The sequence below is a fragment of the Diplodia seriata genome, assembly GCF_021436955.1.
Source record: "Diplodia seriata strain FDS-637 chromosome Unknown scaffold_4, whole genome shotgun sequence".
In the NCBI taxonomy this organism is placed as follows: Eukaryota; Fungi; Ascomycota; class Dothideomycetes; order Botryosphaeriales; family Botryosphaeriaceae; genus Diplodia; species Diplodia seriata.
The window spans coordinates 451,434-467,432 of NW_027117311.1; the positions used below are offsets into that span (position 1 = coordinate 451,434).

The following is a 15,999-nucleotide window of genomic DNA, read 5'->3' on the forward strand; positions in this document are numbered from 1 at the left end:
TCCGTGAAAATAGAGAGTCGCACACATGCAGTGCGATAAGCACCGTTCGAGCAATGCCCCGAGGCCCTCTCGCGCGATAATGCAGCACTCGCCTGACGTCCCAGTGGCCTGTTACGGCGGTAGCTACTCTGGCGCTATTGGAATAATCGGGAAGTGATGGCCCAGCGAAGCGGCTAGCACCACCTGAAGACTGCAGGGCTTATCGGCCGGCCCATGCACTTACGCAACATCCGGTAAAGCCGATTTCCACGCCAACGGACGTCAGCATGGTACAGAATCCTTGTACGGCAGCTGCCGCCACCTCAGTGACTACATCTCCAAAGCTGCCCCTTGAAGCTGTGAGAAGTCTCGGTGCTGAGCTGGAATATCAAAGGAAAGGCATGCCGGCCAGATCTGGATGCTTTGCAGCCAGCAGACGGCTTCTGATTGAACCTGCCAATTCCCTTACACTCCACGACGTGATTCTCAAGCGTCATTCCCTTGCTCATCCCTTGTCGTCATCGTCCCAATATCTGCAAAGCCCAACTTCTATTAATCTCTAATACGTCACGAGCTAGTTGCGCCATGATCGAAGCTTGGACACAACCCGTGCTCGCTAATCTCATACCATCAAGGATCATCTGTCGAACATGGAGGCACTCGGACCTGGGACGGGCCTAGCAGCGTCGAACACATCATCGCCAGCACGGACACAACTCCGTTGCAGATCGACTGCAAGCCCGCGATCAACAGAAAACTCCTCTTCACCCCGCATTTTCTGAAACAGACGGCTGTGCAAGCTCGCCGCTCGAGCCGTCGCAACCATCGTCATCTACACGCTGGTTAGTAGGTACATTGTTGCTGAACATGAAGGCCTAATACTGCAATGACGCACTTCCGAATCCTCCGGTAGATGGAATCAATTGCTTGATACGTCTCGCGTTTCAAAGGTCGGGGCGGCACACACGGGTCGGCACGGCTCAGTGGCTTTTGAGGCACACGAGCTAAGCAATCCATGTCGAACCCGAGTTGGCTATCCCATGGTGCCGGGAGCTGTTATATCCACTGTTTCAATACCAGCGACACCGTAAAAGAAGTAGAGAAAATGAAGCAACGTGGAGAATCCAGTAACCTTCGAACACTACCGTCAGACCGATCGAGATCACGCATCGAAATGGGTGAACGCAAGCACACTCAGTAAGCCGATGAGCTGTTATCACACTGACCAGTAAATGTATTCATTTCAAAGAATTCTTATCTTTGATTTGCCTCGATTGAGCGTCCGCTCGATTGATCCTCTAGAGAACTTCCACTCATGCTGTCAACACCGTCCCATTCTCCTTCCTCACAAAGTCAAAAAGTCCCTTCAACAGCTCATCCTCCCCGTCCTTCAACGGCCACCTCACAAACACGCCAGGCTTACCCCACGGCGCATCAACGACAACAGTCTTGCCCGGCTCGAACAACTCCCCCGTCCACAAATGCTTGTAACGCACACCACCATCCACCGCCGCGCCCTCGCTGTCAACTTGGAGACGCGGCAGATAGACCGGCAACCGCTGCGCCCGCAAATCATACACAGGGGCAACCAGCAGCGCCTCGCCAAGCCAAAAGACCTCATCGACGACGGCCACAGCGAGCGTATCATTCGGCGCATACACAGCCGGATGCCTCACCACCGGCCACCCGCGCCGCTGGTACTCGTCCAAGGCCGCCTTCCGGTACAGCTTGACGGCGGCATACAGGCGCGCGGCGTAGGCATGATAGGCCAGGGTCGACGCGTTCGTGTAGGCCTGGGCATTCACCTGCGGCACGTTGCCCTCGTGGGTGCGGAACGCGGCGCCGGCGAAGGCGCCGACGGACTCGGCCCAGCGGCCCAGCAGCGCGGCGCTGCGCGTGATGTTGCCGACGGGGGCCAGCGTGTTGGTGTAGCCGCCGACGTCGGCGTGGGCCTGGGCGAAGCCCGAGAGGCCGACGTGCAGCGTGCTGCTGACGGCCGCGCGCATGCCGTCCTCGCGCGTCGTGTCGATGTTCTGGTCGCCGACCCAGAAGAGGTTGGTGTAGGGCGCGGAGAAGGTGGTGGCGCTGCGGTGGAAGCCGAGCGTGTCGTTGGCGACGCCGGCTTCGGTCGTGGCTTCGCGCAGGAGCTTGGCCCACGCGAGCGGGTACGTGTTGTGGAAGAGGCGGGGGGAGACGGTGCCCGAGGAGATGCTGACGCTGGAGTCGACGTCGAGGTATTCGCCGAAGTCTTGCATGGCTAGGTGGAAGGGAGGCGTGAGTCAGTGAGTTGAGCGATCAAGGGGAGAATTGGGAACCCACCACCAGAGATGGGGACGGAGTAGTACTGCTGCTTGAACAGGTCCTTGAACCACTGCACGGTCGTCTCGTTCGAGATGTCCAGCAACCCGGCATCGATGCCCGGCCCACTCGTCAACTCCCACGGCGAGCCATCGTCCGCCGTGGCGTTCAGCACCAAGCGGCCCTCCTCCTTCGCCTCCGCGTAGAACGACCGATTGTACCCAGACGTCTTGCCGCTGACATTCGCCAGGAACGTGTTCACATAGCTCAACGTCCGCACGCCGTACGCCTCCTGCAGGTGCGGCACCCAGTCGGCCCAGGTCGGATACAGCTCCGCGTCGGGCTCCCAGTTCCACCACAGCCGGCTGATGGACACGTTGTAGGCGCCGGCCTGCAGCCGCGTGCCGCTCCAGTCCTGCAACCACACGCCGACGAGCGGCATGCCGGCCGCCCGCGCGTCGCGCACGATTCCCTCGACCTTGTCCTGCCCGCCCTGGATGCCCAGGATGGCGCCGTCGAGCGCCCAGTCGGGCAGCGGCGGCTGCCTGCCCGTCACCTCGGTCAGCGCGCCCGTCGCCTCGAGCAACCCGTTGCTCCTCCTCCCCTCCTCCCCCACAACGCCGCCCACGTACCCGCCCACCTCGGGCCCCTCGTACAGAATTCCAACCGTCCTCCCAGCATCCGCGCTCCTATCCCCCACCCCCTCCCACGCGTCCGCCCTATCCACAAACGCTGTTTCTGTGTCGTTCCCGCTCGCCAGGTCCCACAACGAAAACGCCGACCCCTCCAGCACGACCCACCGCCCCAGCCCGCTTACTACCGCTGCCACCGCCGTGTAGCTCGTCAGCGCCGACCCGCCCGCGAAGGCGCCCGAGATGGAGGCGTCGGAATTCAGGTACGTCGTCACGGGCTCCGCGCCCCGCCCCACGCCCCCCTCGCGCGTCCACACGGGCACGCGCCAGCCGCGCAGGTTGCCCAGACCCGTCGTGCCGCCGAGGCCGTAGAAGGGCTCGTGGGGGGGCGAGTGGAAGGAGAGGTGGATGTTGGAGGGGAGGGTGGCGGTGGTGGTGTTTTGGCGGTTGTTGGTGTTGGTGATGGCGGCGGTGAAGTGGAGGCGCGGGTGGGAGCTGGGGGAGGTCGTGTTGGCGGCGAAGGTGAGGGTCCAGGCCCAGTCGGCGCAGATGGAGGGGGTGGCGTCGGTGAAGGCGCCGGAGAGGGTCAGCAGCTGGGCGGCGGGAGAGGTCTCGTCGTCGCCTGTCCGGGTCACGGAGATGATGCTGGGGCCGGTGCAGCGCGAGGTGATGTCGGTGGTGATTTCGAAGTTGCCGGAGGAGTCGGAGAAGTTGGTGAGGCCGGTGGAGGCGGAGATGAAGGGGTGGCCGTCGGTCGGTGCTGTTGGAGGGTGAGTCTTTCGTCGTCTCATCCCGTGAGGTCTGTCTGGTACGGGAAGGCGAGCTTACTCTTCCACACTTCGGCTCCAGAATGCGTGGTGATTTCGAACGACGGAGCGCCCTGGTCGACTTGCACGGAGAAGGCGCCCAGCGAGTACGTCTTCACCGTCGTCGTCTCCGCGGCGACCATTGGCGGCGAGCTGCAGCCGAAGATGGCGGCGGCTGCGAGGGCCGCTGGCGACGTCGTCGAAGGGCAGATGAGCGGGTGCTGCATCGTGTACTGCCACCCAATTGCTTGATGCGACCGAAATAGACAATAATGCGGAATGCCAACGACACGGGAGGAGGAGCTAAACGGCAGCAGCAGCAGAGCCGCCTTTCATATACCGCCAATGGCAATCGAGTCGGTGAAAAAAAGAGAGAATCACGTTTTGTGAGCAGCACGCCAACGCCCGTTCGAGCACGCCATCTACTCATCTCATCCCGGACACCGGGTTTTGCGGAGCGAAACACCGTTTAAGGCGCGAATCAAAGAAAATACCGCGGTCCCGGAGATGGCGGCGAAGAGACTTGCCCCACCGTTCGCGCGCGTCGTCGCCGTGTTTGGCCGCTGTTCAGGTACCGTCGCGCGGGGTACGGCTGCCCCCCGGTTATGCGATGACGTCATTTGCTCGGCTGTTGACGAGATGATCCCCGGGTGCCTGACGCCGGGGAGCAGCGTACGAATACGTAAAATATGTCTTTTCCCGGGGCGCGTGCGCGGTGAGGCTTGTTGGCGCTTTGTGGTTGTGTTGTGGTTTCGTCCTGTGGACCTGTTTGCAGGCACACGGTGGGTAAGAAAAAGCCCGGATCTGCCTTGTAGAATAGATCTACATGGGATAGGTAGTTGAATGCAAGATCCAGGCGTAAATGCATGAACTCAAAACTTATATTTATATCCGGATCTTGTATTCAACTATCTACCTAAATATTTTGTTGCGGAATCTGTACATTCAATACTTCATATAAGATGTGGAAAATGGTAGTCCTCAATGGATTAACCTATCACTACATTGTACATACATACCACGAGCTTGAGTTCCGGGAGACGTTTCCATTGGCAGTTGTTGTAAGTATTTTGCGGCAAACAATTGCGCGTACAGGAGCATTCACCGTGCTCGTAGAAGAAATAGAACTCGAAGACGGATAAAGTCGGCCTTGCCAAGCCGACTGGCGGGCTGAACCGGACCAGCACTCGAAGAGGACAAGGCTGAGTAAGAACAGGGCGTTGCGGCGCAGCACGTAAGAATATTTCAATCTCACCCGGACCTCGTCGACCACGCCGGCAGCAACCCAAGCCACGTCCCTCGCTATACAGACTCACGATCCGAATCAAATCATGAACGTAACGATACCGCGACGCCTTGCTTCCAAAGCTCTGCTTCAGGGTGGAGCTGCGCGGCATGCAGTCATTCCTCAGCCGCGCTTTCGTCTGAGCCATCCAGCCCTCTCGTCCGCATTCTCAGCCCAACGCGCTATCCTCAATAAGACGTCGTTCTCGTCAAAAGAACCGGAGCGTGGCCGGCGATCGTCGAACAACCCGGAGTATCCGGCTTTCAGCTTCGAAGCCCTCGGCATCAGCAAGAACATGAAGATCGGCATCATCGCTATTCTCTGCGTCTTTGGTACGATGGAGACATGGTTTTACTGCCAGTGGGCGTGGCGGTGGTGGAAGGGTGATGGCAGGACGGGGAGTGAAGGGTCGGAGTAGGCGGTGCTACAATGTGGGCGTGATATCTTGTATTATATGATACCCCTCTCAGCGCTTTCTTATCGTTCCATTCTCCGCTTTTATCCACCTTGGGTCTCCACCAACACATGGGAATGGGGAGTACTGGATGTCTGCACGACACCTGGACCACGCAGCCAAGCTGTCCAAGCTCGATTCGATATGGCAGCGAAGTAACCTTTTCCACGTTACAGCATTTATTCGAGTCTTTGTCTCCCACATCTCGTTGTCGCCACTGCCACTACAGCTCGTATCCGAGCGTCGGGCGCCTACCGCGCCGTCCCGCCACTAGAGCCCGTCTTCCAATAGGGCGGCGCAGCAGCTGCGCAGCACTAAAGAGCTTTGCCCGAAACGAGCAGTCTTCACGACAAGCAGTGGGGATATGCATGACTGGAGAATTTTCTCAGCCGGAGTTTACGGAGTCTTCTCACCAGTAACGGACGACCTTTCCTCGGTGCCGTACAAGAATCGGTATAGCTCCTGCGGCACAGCAATAGAGATCGGTATTTCCCGGTGGGGACAACCACTGCAAAGCCATGACTCGAGGGCGTGCATCCGCGTCCACCCACCAAGAACAGCTGAGCGCGCTGCTGTCGCTGCGGGGCTTCCGTGACCAGCGTACTTGGCATCCGTACGGGTCCGCAAGTTTTCCTGCAGAATATAAAGGGCGAAAGCGGGAAGTCCAAACAAAACGTACAATACCTATACTCGTGCAACCTTCCCGAAACAGGCCGCAAGACCAAAGAAACAAAAAAGAAAAAAAAAGACAAGAAATGCAGCTCCCAGCCAGCCTCATCTTCCTAGCCAGCTGGCTCCCCCAACCCGGTCCCGCCGCCGCCGCCGCCAACCAGGACGTCCTGTTCGCGCAGCACAACAACGCACCCGCGTCCGCCATCACCGAACAACCACCACCACCACCACCACCAACAAACCCCTCAACCCCCCGCACCACCTGCCCCCCTCTCTCCCCGCACCCCCTCCCCCTCTCTTCCCTCCCCACCCTCTTCCCCCCCACCAGCAACAACCTTACCACCGCCGCCACCGCCGCCTCCATCGAGGCCATCGAAGCCATCAAGCGCCAACTCACCCTCTACGCCCTCGCCATCGACGGCCGCGCCTGGTCCTCCCTCGACACCGTCTTCGCTCCGCACGCAACCGCGAACTACGGACCACCCATCGGCACCCTCGCGGGGCGCGACGCCATCGTCGCGGCTTTGCCGCCGCTGCTGACGGTGTGGAAGGCGACGCAGCACGTGTTGGGGACCGTGGCGGTGGAACTGTGCGGGGGAGACGGCGACGAGGCGGTGAGTGTGGCGTATATGACGGCGACGCATTTTGGGAGGGATGTTGGGGAGGGTGAGGGCGTGGGGGAGCCGGTGGGGTGGGGGGATGTGGTGGTGGCGTATGGGCAGTATCAGGATTGGTGGAGGAGGGATGGGGCGGATGGCGTTTGGAGGGTTGTGCATCGGAATTTGGTGTATATGGTAAGTGTGTGTGGCTGGGTAAGGGGGGTGGGTTCGTGGTTGGGGGGCTTTTTTTTTTTTTTTTTTTTTGCTGACGTACTGCGTGATTAGGGCCCGTTCGTGTCTGGGGTTTGATGGGGGGGATTTGGGAAATGGAGTTGAGGGTTTGACGGCCGGATAGGTATGGTGATGGGATGGATGATGAGGGAAGATACCTGGAACATGCGTTTTTCGTTCATAAGTTTGTATTCCTTCCAAGTTCGCTCGATATAAAGCGGTTCGCTGAAGACATCGTTCTCAAAGCCCTGCATGCTTCCCTTACTGCCCGTCCCCCTTCTTCTCGACATCAACGTCCTGACCAATAAGCTCATCAACCATCAACCGACAACATCCCAAATACTTCGTCGGATCGCACAGCTCAGCCAACTCATCGCTCTTCAAATGCCTCGTCACCTCGGGCACTCCCTCCAAGCTCTCCATCAACGAAAGATCGTCCTCGACCGCCTTCACGCACGCCTTGTACACGATCTCATGCGCCTCCTGCCTGCCCGTATGCACCGCCAGCGCCATCATCACCGCCTCAGCCACCACCAACCCCCTCGTGCTCACCAGATTCCGCATCATCGCGCCCTCATCCACGCACAGCCCGCCGAGCGCAAAGTTCGCCTGGGCCAGACTCCCCACGCACGCGACGAACGCCGTCGGCACCGCGACCCACTCCAGATGCCACGGCCCGCTCGCGCGCTCGCAGTCGGCCACCAGCGCATCCAGGGCGAGGCCGGCCTGGGCGCGCAGGATCTTGGCCTGCGCCAGCATGACCTCGGACGAGATGGGGTTGCGCTTCTGCGGCATGGTCGACGAGGCGCCGCGGTGCGGCACGTACGGCTCGGCCACCTCGCCGAACTCGTTCGACGACATGACGATCAGGTCGAGCGCGACCTTGCCCAGCGTCCCGCCGACCAGCGCGAGGAAGTTGACGACGTCGGCGATCCCGTCGCGCGCCACGTGCCAGGTCACGACGGGATCGGCGAGGCAGAGCAGCGCGGCGAGCCGTTTGCGCACGCGGATGCCGGTGGAGTCGGGGCCCAGCGACGCCAGCGTGCCGGCGGCGCCGCCGAACTGCGCGAGCAATGCTGTTTGCTGTAGTGAGGCCAGCCGCGCCTCGTGCCGCCGTATCGAGGAGAGCCAGACGGCGCACTTGTAGCCGAAGGTGATGGGCAGCGCGTGCTGCAGGTGCGTGCGGCCGGCCATGGGCACGTCGCGGTAGCGCGCGGCCATGCGGGCGAGCGTGGCGCTGAGCGACGACAGCTGCCGCGACACGATGGCCAGCCCGGCACGCATCTGGAGCACCGTCGCGAGGTCCATGATGTCTTGCGTCGTGGCGCCCCAGTGGATGTAGCCGGCTGTGGTGGTGGTTAGCAGGCGGGGTTTACTCATAGGCGTAGTTTCTTCTCTCCTTACAGTACTCCTCCGGAACCCATTTGGACATCTGCTCGACCAGCGGCAGCACGGGGTAGCCCACGATCTCGGTCCGCGCGGCCAGCAGGTCCCAGTCGATCTTGGACACGTCGCTGTGCTGGCGGATGGCGGCGGCGGCGGCGGCCGGCACGACGCCTTCATCGCTCTCGGCTTGGGCGAGGGCGCACTCGGCCTCGATGAGGTTGGCGACGTAGGTGCGTTCGGAGAAGCATTGCCTGATCTCGTCGGTGCCGAAGATGTTGCCGAACAGCTTGGAGTCGAACATGGTGGATGGGTCAAGTCACGGCGGGGACGAAGGCTCTGCTACGGAGTGAGACTCGAAAATCCATTTGGAAAGGGCGGGATGAGGTCTGATTTTTGTAGTCAGTCGGTCGTCTTTCGCCGTGGTGGAGAGTGTTCGGGATACAGCGGGATAGCGGGATAAGAATCGCGACTTTGCCGAGAAGGGCAAGATCGTCACCTCGTTTGCTCTTCGTATGATCGCGTTGCATACGAAGTAGTTGGGGAATACATCTTCTTGTTTTTCCTCCTCTGGTGACTACCTCTACTAATCCGTATGAGAATGACGGATTATACGCCGCGTACGGGTGGAACATACACAGCCATACAAGTCACGTGATTGCTACAGGCCTTGCTTGAGTTACACATAGACTTTAAGCCTCGGCATCCGTCCTGGAAGGATTCGCCTTGGTGTACCGTTGATTGGCTGCTTGCGCCATTACTGCTCCCTATACATACAACGTCTCACACTAAAGTGCTAATGGCTTGCTACTACTACTCGCTCATCGCCTCCGAATCGCTCTTGGCGTCTTATACGTCAACATTGACCAACTTCTCCGCGTAAGATATCCAACGTTGTGCTCTAGACCTGGGAGAATTGGTGTTGCCGTCATCATTCGCTTCCGCATTGCCGGGTAGCTTTGATGGTATCTCGTGCTCGACGAATCTGCTTTTCGAGGCATCCGACGGCACGTCACACACTTCCGACGACCAAATACACCGCTTATCCCAGAGATCATTGTGGACTCTCTGATAGTCATGTTTGGTCTTGTGGTAGCAATCAAGTCGTGCTGACCGGTCTCTCACACGTGACGCAGCTGCACGCCATCCCCCATGCGGGTGCGGGATTTATATGCGAGATGGTGGATGGCCTTGAAGATTACAACGCCAAGAAGCCCAGCTGACGAGTTATTTACTCGCGGTTGACAGTGGTTAAATATCTGACTTTCCCCGACCTTTGTCGAGTGCGGCATATACCCCAAAATCCCTCAGTGAAACTTTACCAGCCTATCCAATCCGCGCAACCGCCTTCGAAAATGTGGAAGCCGCCGTTAAATTTCGTAACGCTGCATTGTTAAGTTACCACCTGCGCTGAAATGCGCAAGTACAGTCAAGTCATTCCTAACCCTCCTTGCAGACGCCTACATCGTTTTGGCAGGGATAGTCGGCTTCATCGTCATCTATCCCTACGGAAACCTCAGAGCTGTTGACGCCTACTTTTTCGGCGTGAGCGCCACGACTGAATCAGGACTGAATACGTAGGAACAAACTTCTAGTGTTCTGCGCAGGGCGAACTAACACTGACTCGAATGTAGTGTCGATGTCAACGCTCTCAAGACCTACCAGCAGCTGGTCATCTACTTCCTCCCCATCGTCACCAATCTCGGCTTCATCAATATCATCGTCGTCATCGTCCGGCTGCACTGGTTCGAGAAGCGGTTGAAGGAGGTTGCGCCGACTCTGCTGCGTCCCAGCCCCGCTGACACGCAATCGACGGCGGTGGAAAAAGATGTCGAGGCCCAAGTAAATCGCTCGAGAGGGCGACCGATCTCGGAAAAAACCCCCGTCGCAACCGGGTCTGATACTGCAGCTGGATGCGATCCCGAAAGCGAGCTGCAACATCCCGACGAATCGAGCACTCAGAAGCGCGCTAGCACTACCACCGCAATTGCTTTCGCTGAAGGAACACGCCCGCCGCCGAGCCAGCAGAAAGCATTGCGTGTGCCATCTCCCCGTGAACGAGAGCGCGGCCAACCGCTCGAGGAAGCGAGTGTCAACGTGCTGAGCGATGAGGATGGCGACGATACTGACAAGATCACTCGCGTCTCGAGCTCCGAAGTGCCCGCAACTGGAGGACTGACCCGGCGCCGCACGCGGCCTGGGCCGAGCATGCCGTCATCTTTATCGATTGAGAATGTTGCCTCGTCCATGTTTGTGCTCGGCGCAGATCCCACGGCTCGGAAATCTTCCCATTCGCGTCGGTCTGCGTCCGTCTCGCGCTCGTCAACGTCGAATGCTGCGCCGTACCTGTCGAGGGAAGCTACCATTGGGAGGAACTCGCAGTTTTACAACCTGTCTGCCGAAGACCGGGAACAGTTGGGCGGAATCGAGTACCGCAGCCTGAAGTTGCTGCTCAAGATTGTCACTGGTACGAATCCGGTCTGCGTCGTGTGACTGGAGTGGGAACTGACGTGTCCAGGATACTTCTTCGGTCTTCATCTGTTCGGTGCCATCTGCCTCGCGGGCTGGATCCAGACAGCAAACAGCAAATACCGCGACTATCTGGCCGAATGCGGCCAAGGCCAGACATGGTGGTGAGCAACGACACCCCCCCTCCGGCCGTCCACACCCCCCACTACCTCTAATCCCACACCCCAGGGGCATCTACTCGGCGCAAACCATGATCAGCAACCTCGGCTTCACCCTCACGCCCGACTCGATGATAAGCTTCGCCGACGCGACCTTCCCTTTGCTCGTCATGACCTTCCTCGCATACGCCGGCAACACCTGCTACCCGATCCTCCTGCGGCTCCTCATCTGGCTGCTCTCCAAACTTCTCCCCGGCCCCTCGTCGACCCAGGCGCCGCTCCGCTTCCTCCTCGACCACCCGCGGCGCTGCTACACCCTCCTCTTCCCCGCGCGCACGACCTGGCTCCTCTTCTTTACCCTCCTCGCCCTCAACGCCATCGACACCCTCCTCATCGTCGTGCTCGACCTGCACAACGCCACCGCCTTCCCGCCCGGCACCCTCAGCGGCGCCGGCGCCCGCGTCCTCGCCGCCCTCTACCAGGCCGCGTCCGCGCGCCACACGGGCACCGCCGCCTTCAACCTCGCCGCCGTGCATCCAGCCGTGCAGTTCAGCCTGGTCGTCATGATGTACATCTCCGTGTTCCCGTTGGCGATGTCGGTGCGGGCGTCCAACACGTACGAGGAGCAGTCGTTGAGCCTGCAGTACGCCCCCGAACCCGACGAGCAGCACGGCACGGCGGCCTCGTACCTAAGGCACCACCTCCGCAATCAGCTCGGCTTCGACCTGTGGTACATCTCGCTCGGCGTCTTCTGCATCGCGGTCGCCGAGGCCGACCGCGTCGCCGACCCCGCGGACCCCGCGTTTCAGATCTTTGCGATCTTGTTCGAGGTCGTGTCGGCGTATGCGAATGTCGGGTTGAGTTTGGGTTATCCGACGGTGCTGACGAGTTTGAGTGGGCAGTTCGGGACGTTTAGTAAGTTGGTTGTTTGCGCTATGATGGTTCGCGGTAGGCATCGTGGGTTGCCGTATGCGTTGGATCGCGCGATTGTGTTGCCTGGGGATGTGTTGCGTGGTGGTGGTGGTGGTGGTGGTGGTGGTGGTGGTGGTGGTGATGGTGGTGGGAAGCTGGACGGGAGGGGTGGGGGTGGCGCTGAGGTGGAGGGCTGGGCGAAGGGTGGTGGCGAAGGAGTAGGAGGAGGAGGAGGAGGAGACGAGAAGATCAAGCGTGCCTATACGAGCTGACGATTTGAATTCGTCCCGGGCTTGGTGAGGCCTGGAGGTTGAGGCTATGGTGGATAGAGGCGAGATGGAAACGATAGACTGCATTGAGATATAGACGAAAGGCGTCCGGCGCTCTCGGGAATTTAAGCAAGCAAGTGTGTGGACCTCTCGCGTTTGATGATGGTGTTGCACTTCTTGATCGTCCGTGACACATGCATGATTGAGAAGCGGGGACGGAGTCTGTTTAAATAGGGATATCTGGGTTTGCTCTTTCTGGTCATCGTTAGTAGGTAGTTGGAAACGACGCGGTCCCCGACAATATATCGGCCATGTAGATGGATGAGACGGATAGAGTTTAGCGTTGGTACTTGTCACGCACGGACCATGGTGGATTCGATCGGCCACCAATTCGCGCCGTCTTTTCTCCACCCTTCCCTACCGTCATCACACGACACTGTGGTCAGAGCATGGGCGCTGAGTGTCGCGAGGCATGAGCACGCCAGTTTCCTCTAATGCTTCGACTCTCGGACAGGTTTGGTATGCCGGCAAGCCGATGGTAGTGCGGGGTACAGACAGCGCTGATGGCTAGGGCTGCAGTGATCGTTGCCGCCGGTAAGTCCATTTGCTTCCACCTCATGCATCCAAGACTGACGTGTCGTTTTCAGGAAGAAGGTGAGGTGCCATGGCCATGGTGAGAAGGTGAGGCACTGCACGCCGCCATTGATTCCACAGCTGAACCCGATCAGTGTACTCGATGCGTTGCAGCCGACGTGCCCTGCGTGAGAACGGCAAGACTCCAGAGGAAAAGAAAGCGCAAAAGGTATGCCATGCTCGGCTCTGCCTTTGCTCATTCCGCTCTGACCAAAAACATGCAGCTTCTACGAGGACGAAGCTGCTGGAGAGAGGACTTCTGTCTCGGCGACGCGAACGGCTGCCAGCTCTCACGCACCTCAGAGGCCAACGCCAGCATGGAATCAGCCGGATTCAGCGAAAGCCCCCGTCTCCGAGCCTGTCATCGGCCACATGGGTCGCCTCGTTCTGAACGACCAACAGGTCCCCATGTTCGCCGGCTCTTCCACCGGCGTGCACTTCATCAGCCAGGCCGAGCAAAAGCTGCAGATGCTCAAGATCCACCCTGAGTCCCTACCCAGCGGGGTGTACAGTCTCTACCTAAACAGCCTCTCCAACGCCCCGCCGCCGGCCCCCTCCCCCCGCCTCGCCGTCAGCTACATCACGCAGTTCCCGCCCGACGCCGAGCAGATCATCGCCCGGGCCATCGACCGCTGGACGCCCCTCTACCCCATCGTCCACAAGCCCTCGACCCTCGCCGCCTTCCGCTCCCTCCTCCGCAACCCGGTCGCCGCCGACAACGACGACGACCAGCTCTGCACCATCCACCAAACCCTCCTCCTCCTCGCCCTCGGCACCATCAACACGCCTTGCAGCAACCCCCAACACACCCACCACCACCACCCCCTCTGCCTCTCCGACGCCTACTACGCCGCCGCCTCCACCGCCGGCGCCCTCACCGCCCGCCTTCCAGGCTCCCTCCCCTCCCTGCAAGCCCTCGTCCTCGCGCAGCTCTACCTGCAGCTGTCGTCGCGCTACCCCGCCGCATCGCACCTCGGCGGCACCGCCGTCCGGCTGGCGCAGACGCTCGGCCTGCACCGGCACTCGGCCCGCTTCAAGTTCGACCCGCCCGCGACGGAGCTGCGGCGGCGCGCGTGGTGGTGCGTGTACGCGCTGGACGCGTTCGCGGCGGCGTGGCACGGCTTGCCGCGGCTGGTGCGGGATCGGGATGTCGACGCGGACATGGCGACAAGGGTGGAGTGGGGAGAGGCGGCGGCGGCGACGGCGGCGACGACAGCGGCGGGAGGGGGGGAGGAACCAGTGAGTGTGCCGGTGTACAGCTTCCCGCTGCCCGGCGAACGCAGCGCCATCGACCCCGCCATCGCGCTGTTCAAGCTCGCCGCCGTCGTCGGCGACGCCCTGGAGCTGCTGTACACGACGACCCGCCGCCGCGGCGGCGCGCCCGCCAAGATCGCCCGGCTGCAGGCGGACTTGGATGTGTGGGAGCAGCGCTGTTTGGCGCCGCTTCTGCTTTCCCACCACCACCGCTCCTCCTCCTCATCATCGCCCCCGGCCCGCCGCCCCTCTGCCGGACTTGGTGGTGGTGGCGAGCCGCCGCCATCATCGGCAGCAGCAACCCACCAGTCAACGGGAACAGGCTTCTCGCCCCTCCACCACCACCTCCCCACCACCTTCCTCCGCGCCGCCCTCTGCAATGCCACCGTGCTCGTCCACCGCCCCGCCCTCGCCTTCACCGCCCCGCATCCGCAGTTCGCCGCCAGCCTGCTGGCGTGCGGGCGCGCGTCGGTCGCGCTGATTCGGTTGCTGGACGAAGAAGCGTCGTCGTCTAGTGCCGATATCGGCAACAACAACGACGACAGGATGGTGGCAGTGGTGGTCGATGACGATGATGAACGACGGCAGAGCGCTGTTACGGCGGTCCTGCTGTATCCGAATGGCTTGCATATGCTGTGGCAGGCGGGGTTGACGGTGTTGTTTGCGCGGTGGAACGGGGTGGGTGTTGTTGATAGCGAGGGGGATGTGGATGGTGGTAGGGGGGATGAGGGGGCGGTGGTAAGGTGTGCGGAGGTGTTGAGGCGGTTGGCGGGGGCGAGCGGTGGTGGGGATGGCGAGGAGAGCGTGAGGAGGTGCGCGGATGTGTTGGATATGCTGCGGGTGAGGACGTTTGGGGATGGGGCAAGGGAACGGGAGAAGGCTGCTGCTGCCGCCGCCGTCCCGGAGAACCGCCCGAGGAGCCTGCTGGAGGAGTTGTTGCCGGCGGAGCAGCTGCAGTGGAATGTTTGGGACTGGCCGATGGCGAGCGCGTTGGAGTTGGCGAATACGTTGGACGCGATGCCGTTGGACTTGGACTTTGAGGGGGGTGATCCGTCGTGGTGATGCGGTGTCAATCAGGGCCTTCATTGTATTTGCGTCTCACTGGTGCTATTGGATGAGGGTATGGAGAAGAGCTGAGGCTCAAGTCAGCTATGCGAATAAGGTGTGCAAGTTCCCCTGGGTTGGTGCCAGGTGATGCTAACAGAGCTCCACACTTGATAGGCCATATTTAGTTAGAAGCCTTATACTGATTGAGTTTCTTCAGGGATTCCGGAAGAGCGTAAGGCTTCCTCGCATTCTAAGAGCTGCGGATGTTCCCTGTGGATTTCCTTTGACTTAAACCACCTTCAAAGCAACCAAAATGAAAGCTACGATGCTGCTATTCATCCCCTCGACTTTCTACTATATTTCAGCCGCGCTCACCGTGCTGATGATCCCGAAGCACATTTCCGTTGGCATCCAGAAGATCTACCCAGCTTTCGCCAGCATCCCACCATACAAGTCCTCGCCCCTTCTGCGAGCCTCCTGACTTTTGCACGCTACAACGTCACATTCCGATCAGAACTCTTCACAGCCAGGCGATGAAGTCGTCGGTGCAGTCGGGTTGTCGGAGATCGCGGTGGAGGACGCCGCTGATACGGTCCTCGGCGAGGTCGATGTCGGGGTCATTGGCATGGTTGCTGGCCCGTGTAGGTTATAAAAAGATGTGAGAGAGCACGTCGACAACGGCATCAAACCATTCCAGTAGGTAGCAGCATTCACAGGCACATAAAACCGTGACTGCACTCACCTACCGATCCCACCCCTATCTTCGCCGCAACAAGACTCCCACATGCATTCTTCTAATCAGGGTGTATGTAGTTAAAAGTGTGTGATGCAGCTCGTGCAAAAAAAACGAGGATTTGCCAAAGAAGAGGGTGCGCACAGGCCAACAAAAAGATTGCAAAACGTACAACAGCCGGGATT

General features: G+C 60.1%; 3 protein-coding genes across 3 annotated transcripts; 1 reads left to right on the forward strand and 2 right to left on the reverse strand.

Moving 5' to 3' along the window:
- Positions 1 to 1,292: 1,292 nt before the first annotated feature.
- On the reverse strand, positions 1,293 to 3,858 carry SLS55_003983 (uncharacterized protein; the record flags this gene model as incomplete). Its single annotated transcript, XM_066775445.1, has 3 exons — positions 1,293 to 2,236; positions 2,299 to 3,669; positions 3,738 to 3,858. The coding sequence occupies 3 exons, from the start codon at positions 3,856 to 3,858 to the stop codon at positions 1,293 to 1,295; spliced, it is 2,436 nt and encodes an 811-aa protein (XP_066633326.1).
- Positions 3,859 to 7,217: 3,359 nt separating this feature from the next.
- SLS55_003984 (uncharacterized protein) lies at positions 7,218 to 8,643 on the reverse strand (the record flags this gene model as incomplete). The annotated part of the gene is made up of 2 exons (XM_066775446.1): positions 7,218 to 8,302; positions 8,361 to 8,643. The coding sequence occupies 2 exons, from the start codon at positions 8,641 to 8,643 to the stop codon at positions 7,218 to 7,220; spliced, it is 1,368 nt and encodes a 455-aa protein (XP_066633327.1).
- Positions 8,644 to 9,754: 1,111 nt separating this feature from the next.
- On the forward strand, positions 9,755 to 15,096 carry SLS55_003985 (uncharacterized protein; the record flags this gene model as incomplete). The annotated part of the gene is made up of 9 exons (XM_066775447.1): positions 9,755 to 9,767; positions 9,796 to 9,916; positions 9,974 to 10,806; positions 10,858 to 10,972; positions 11,037 to 11,881; positions 12,727 to 12,741; positions 12,795 to 12,801; positions 13,005 to 14,196; positions 14,470 to 15,096. The coding sequence occupies 9 exons, from the start codon at positions 9,755 to 9,757 to the stop codon at positions 15,094 to 15,096; spliced, it is 3,768 nt and encodes a 1,255-aa protein (XP_066633328.1).
- Between the last annotated feature and the right edge of the window lie 903 nt (positions 15,097 to 15,999).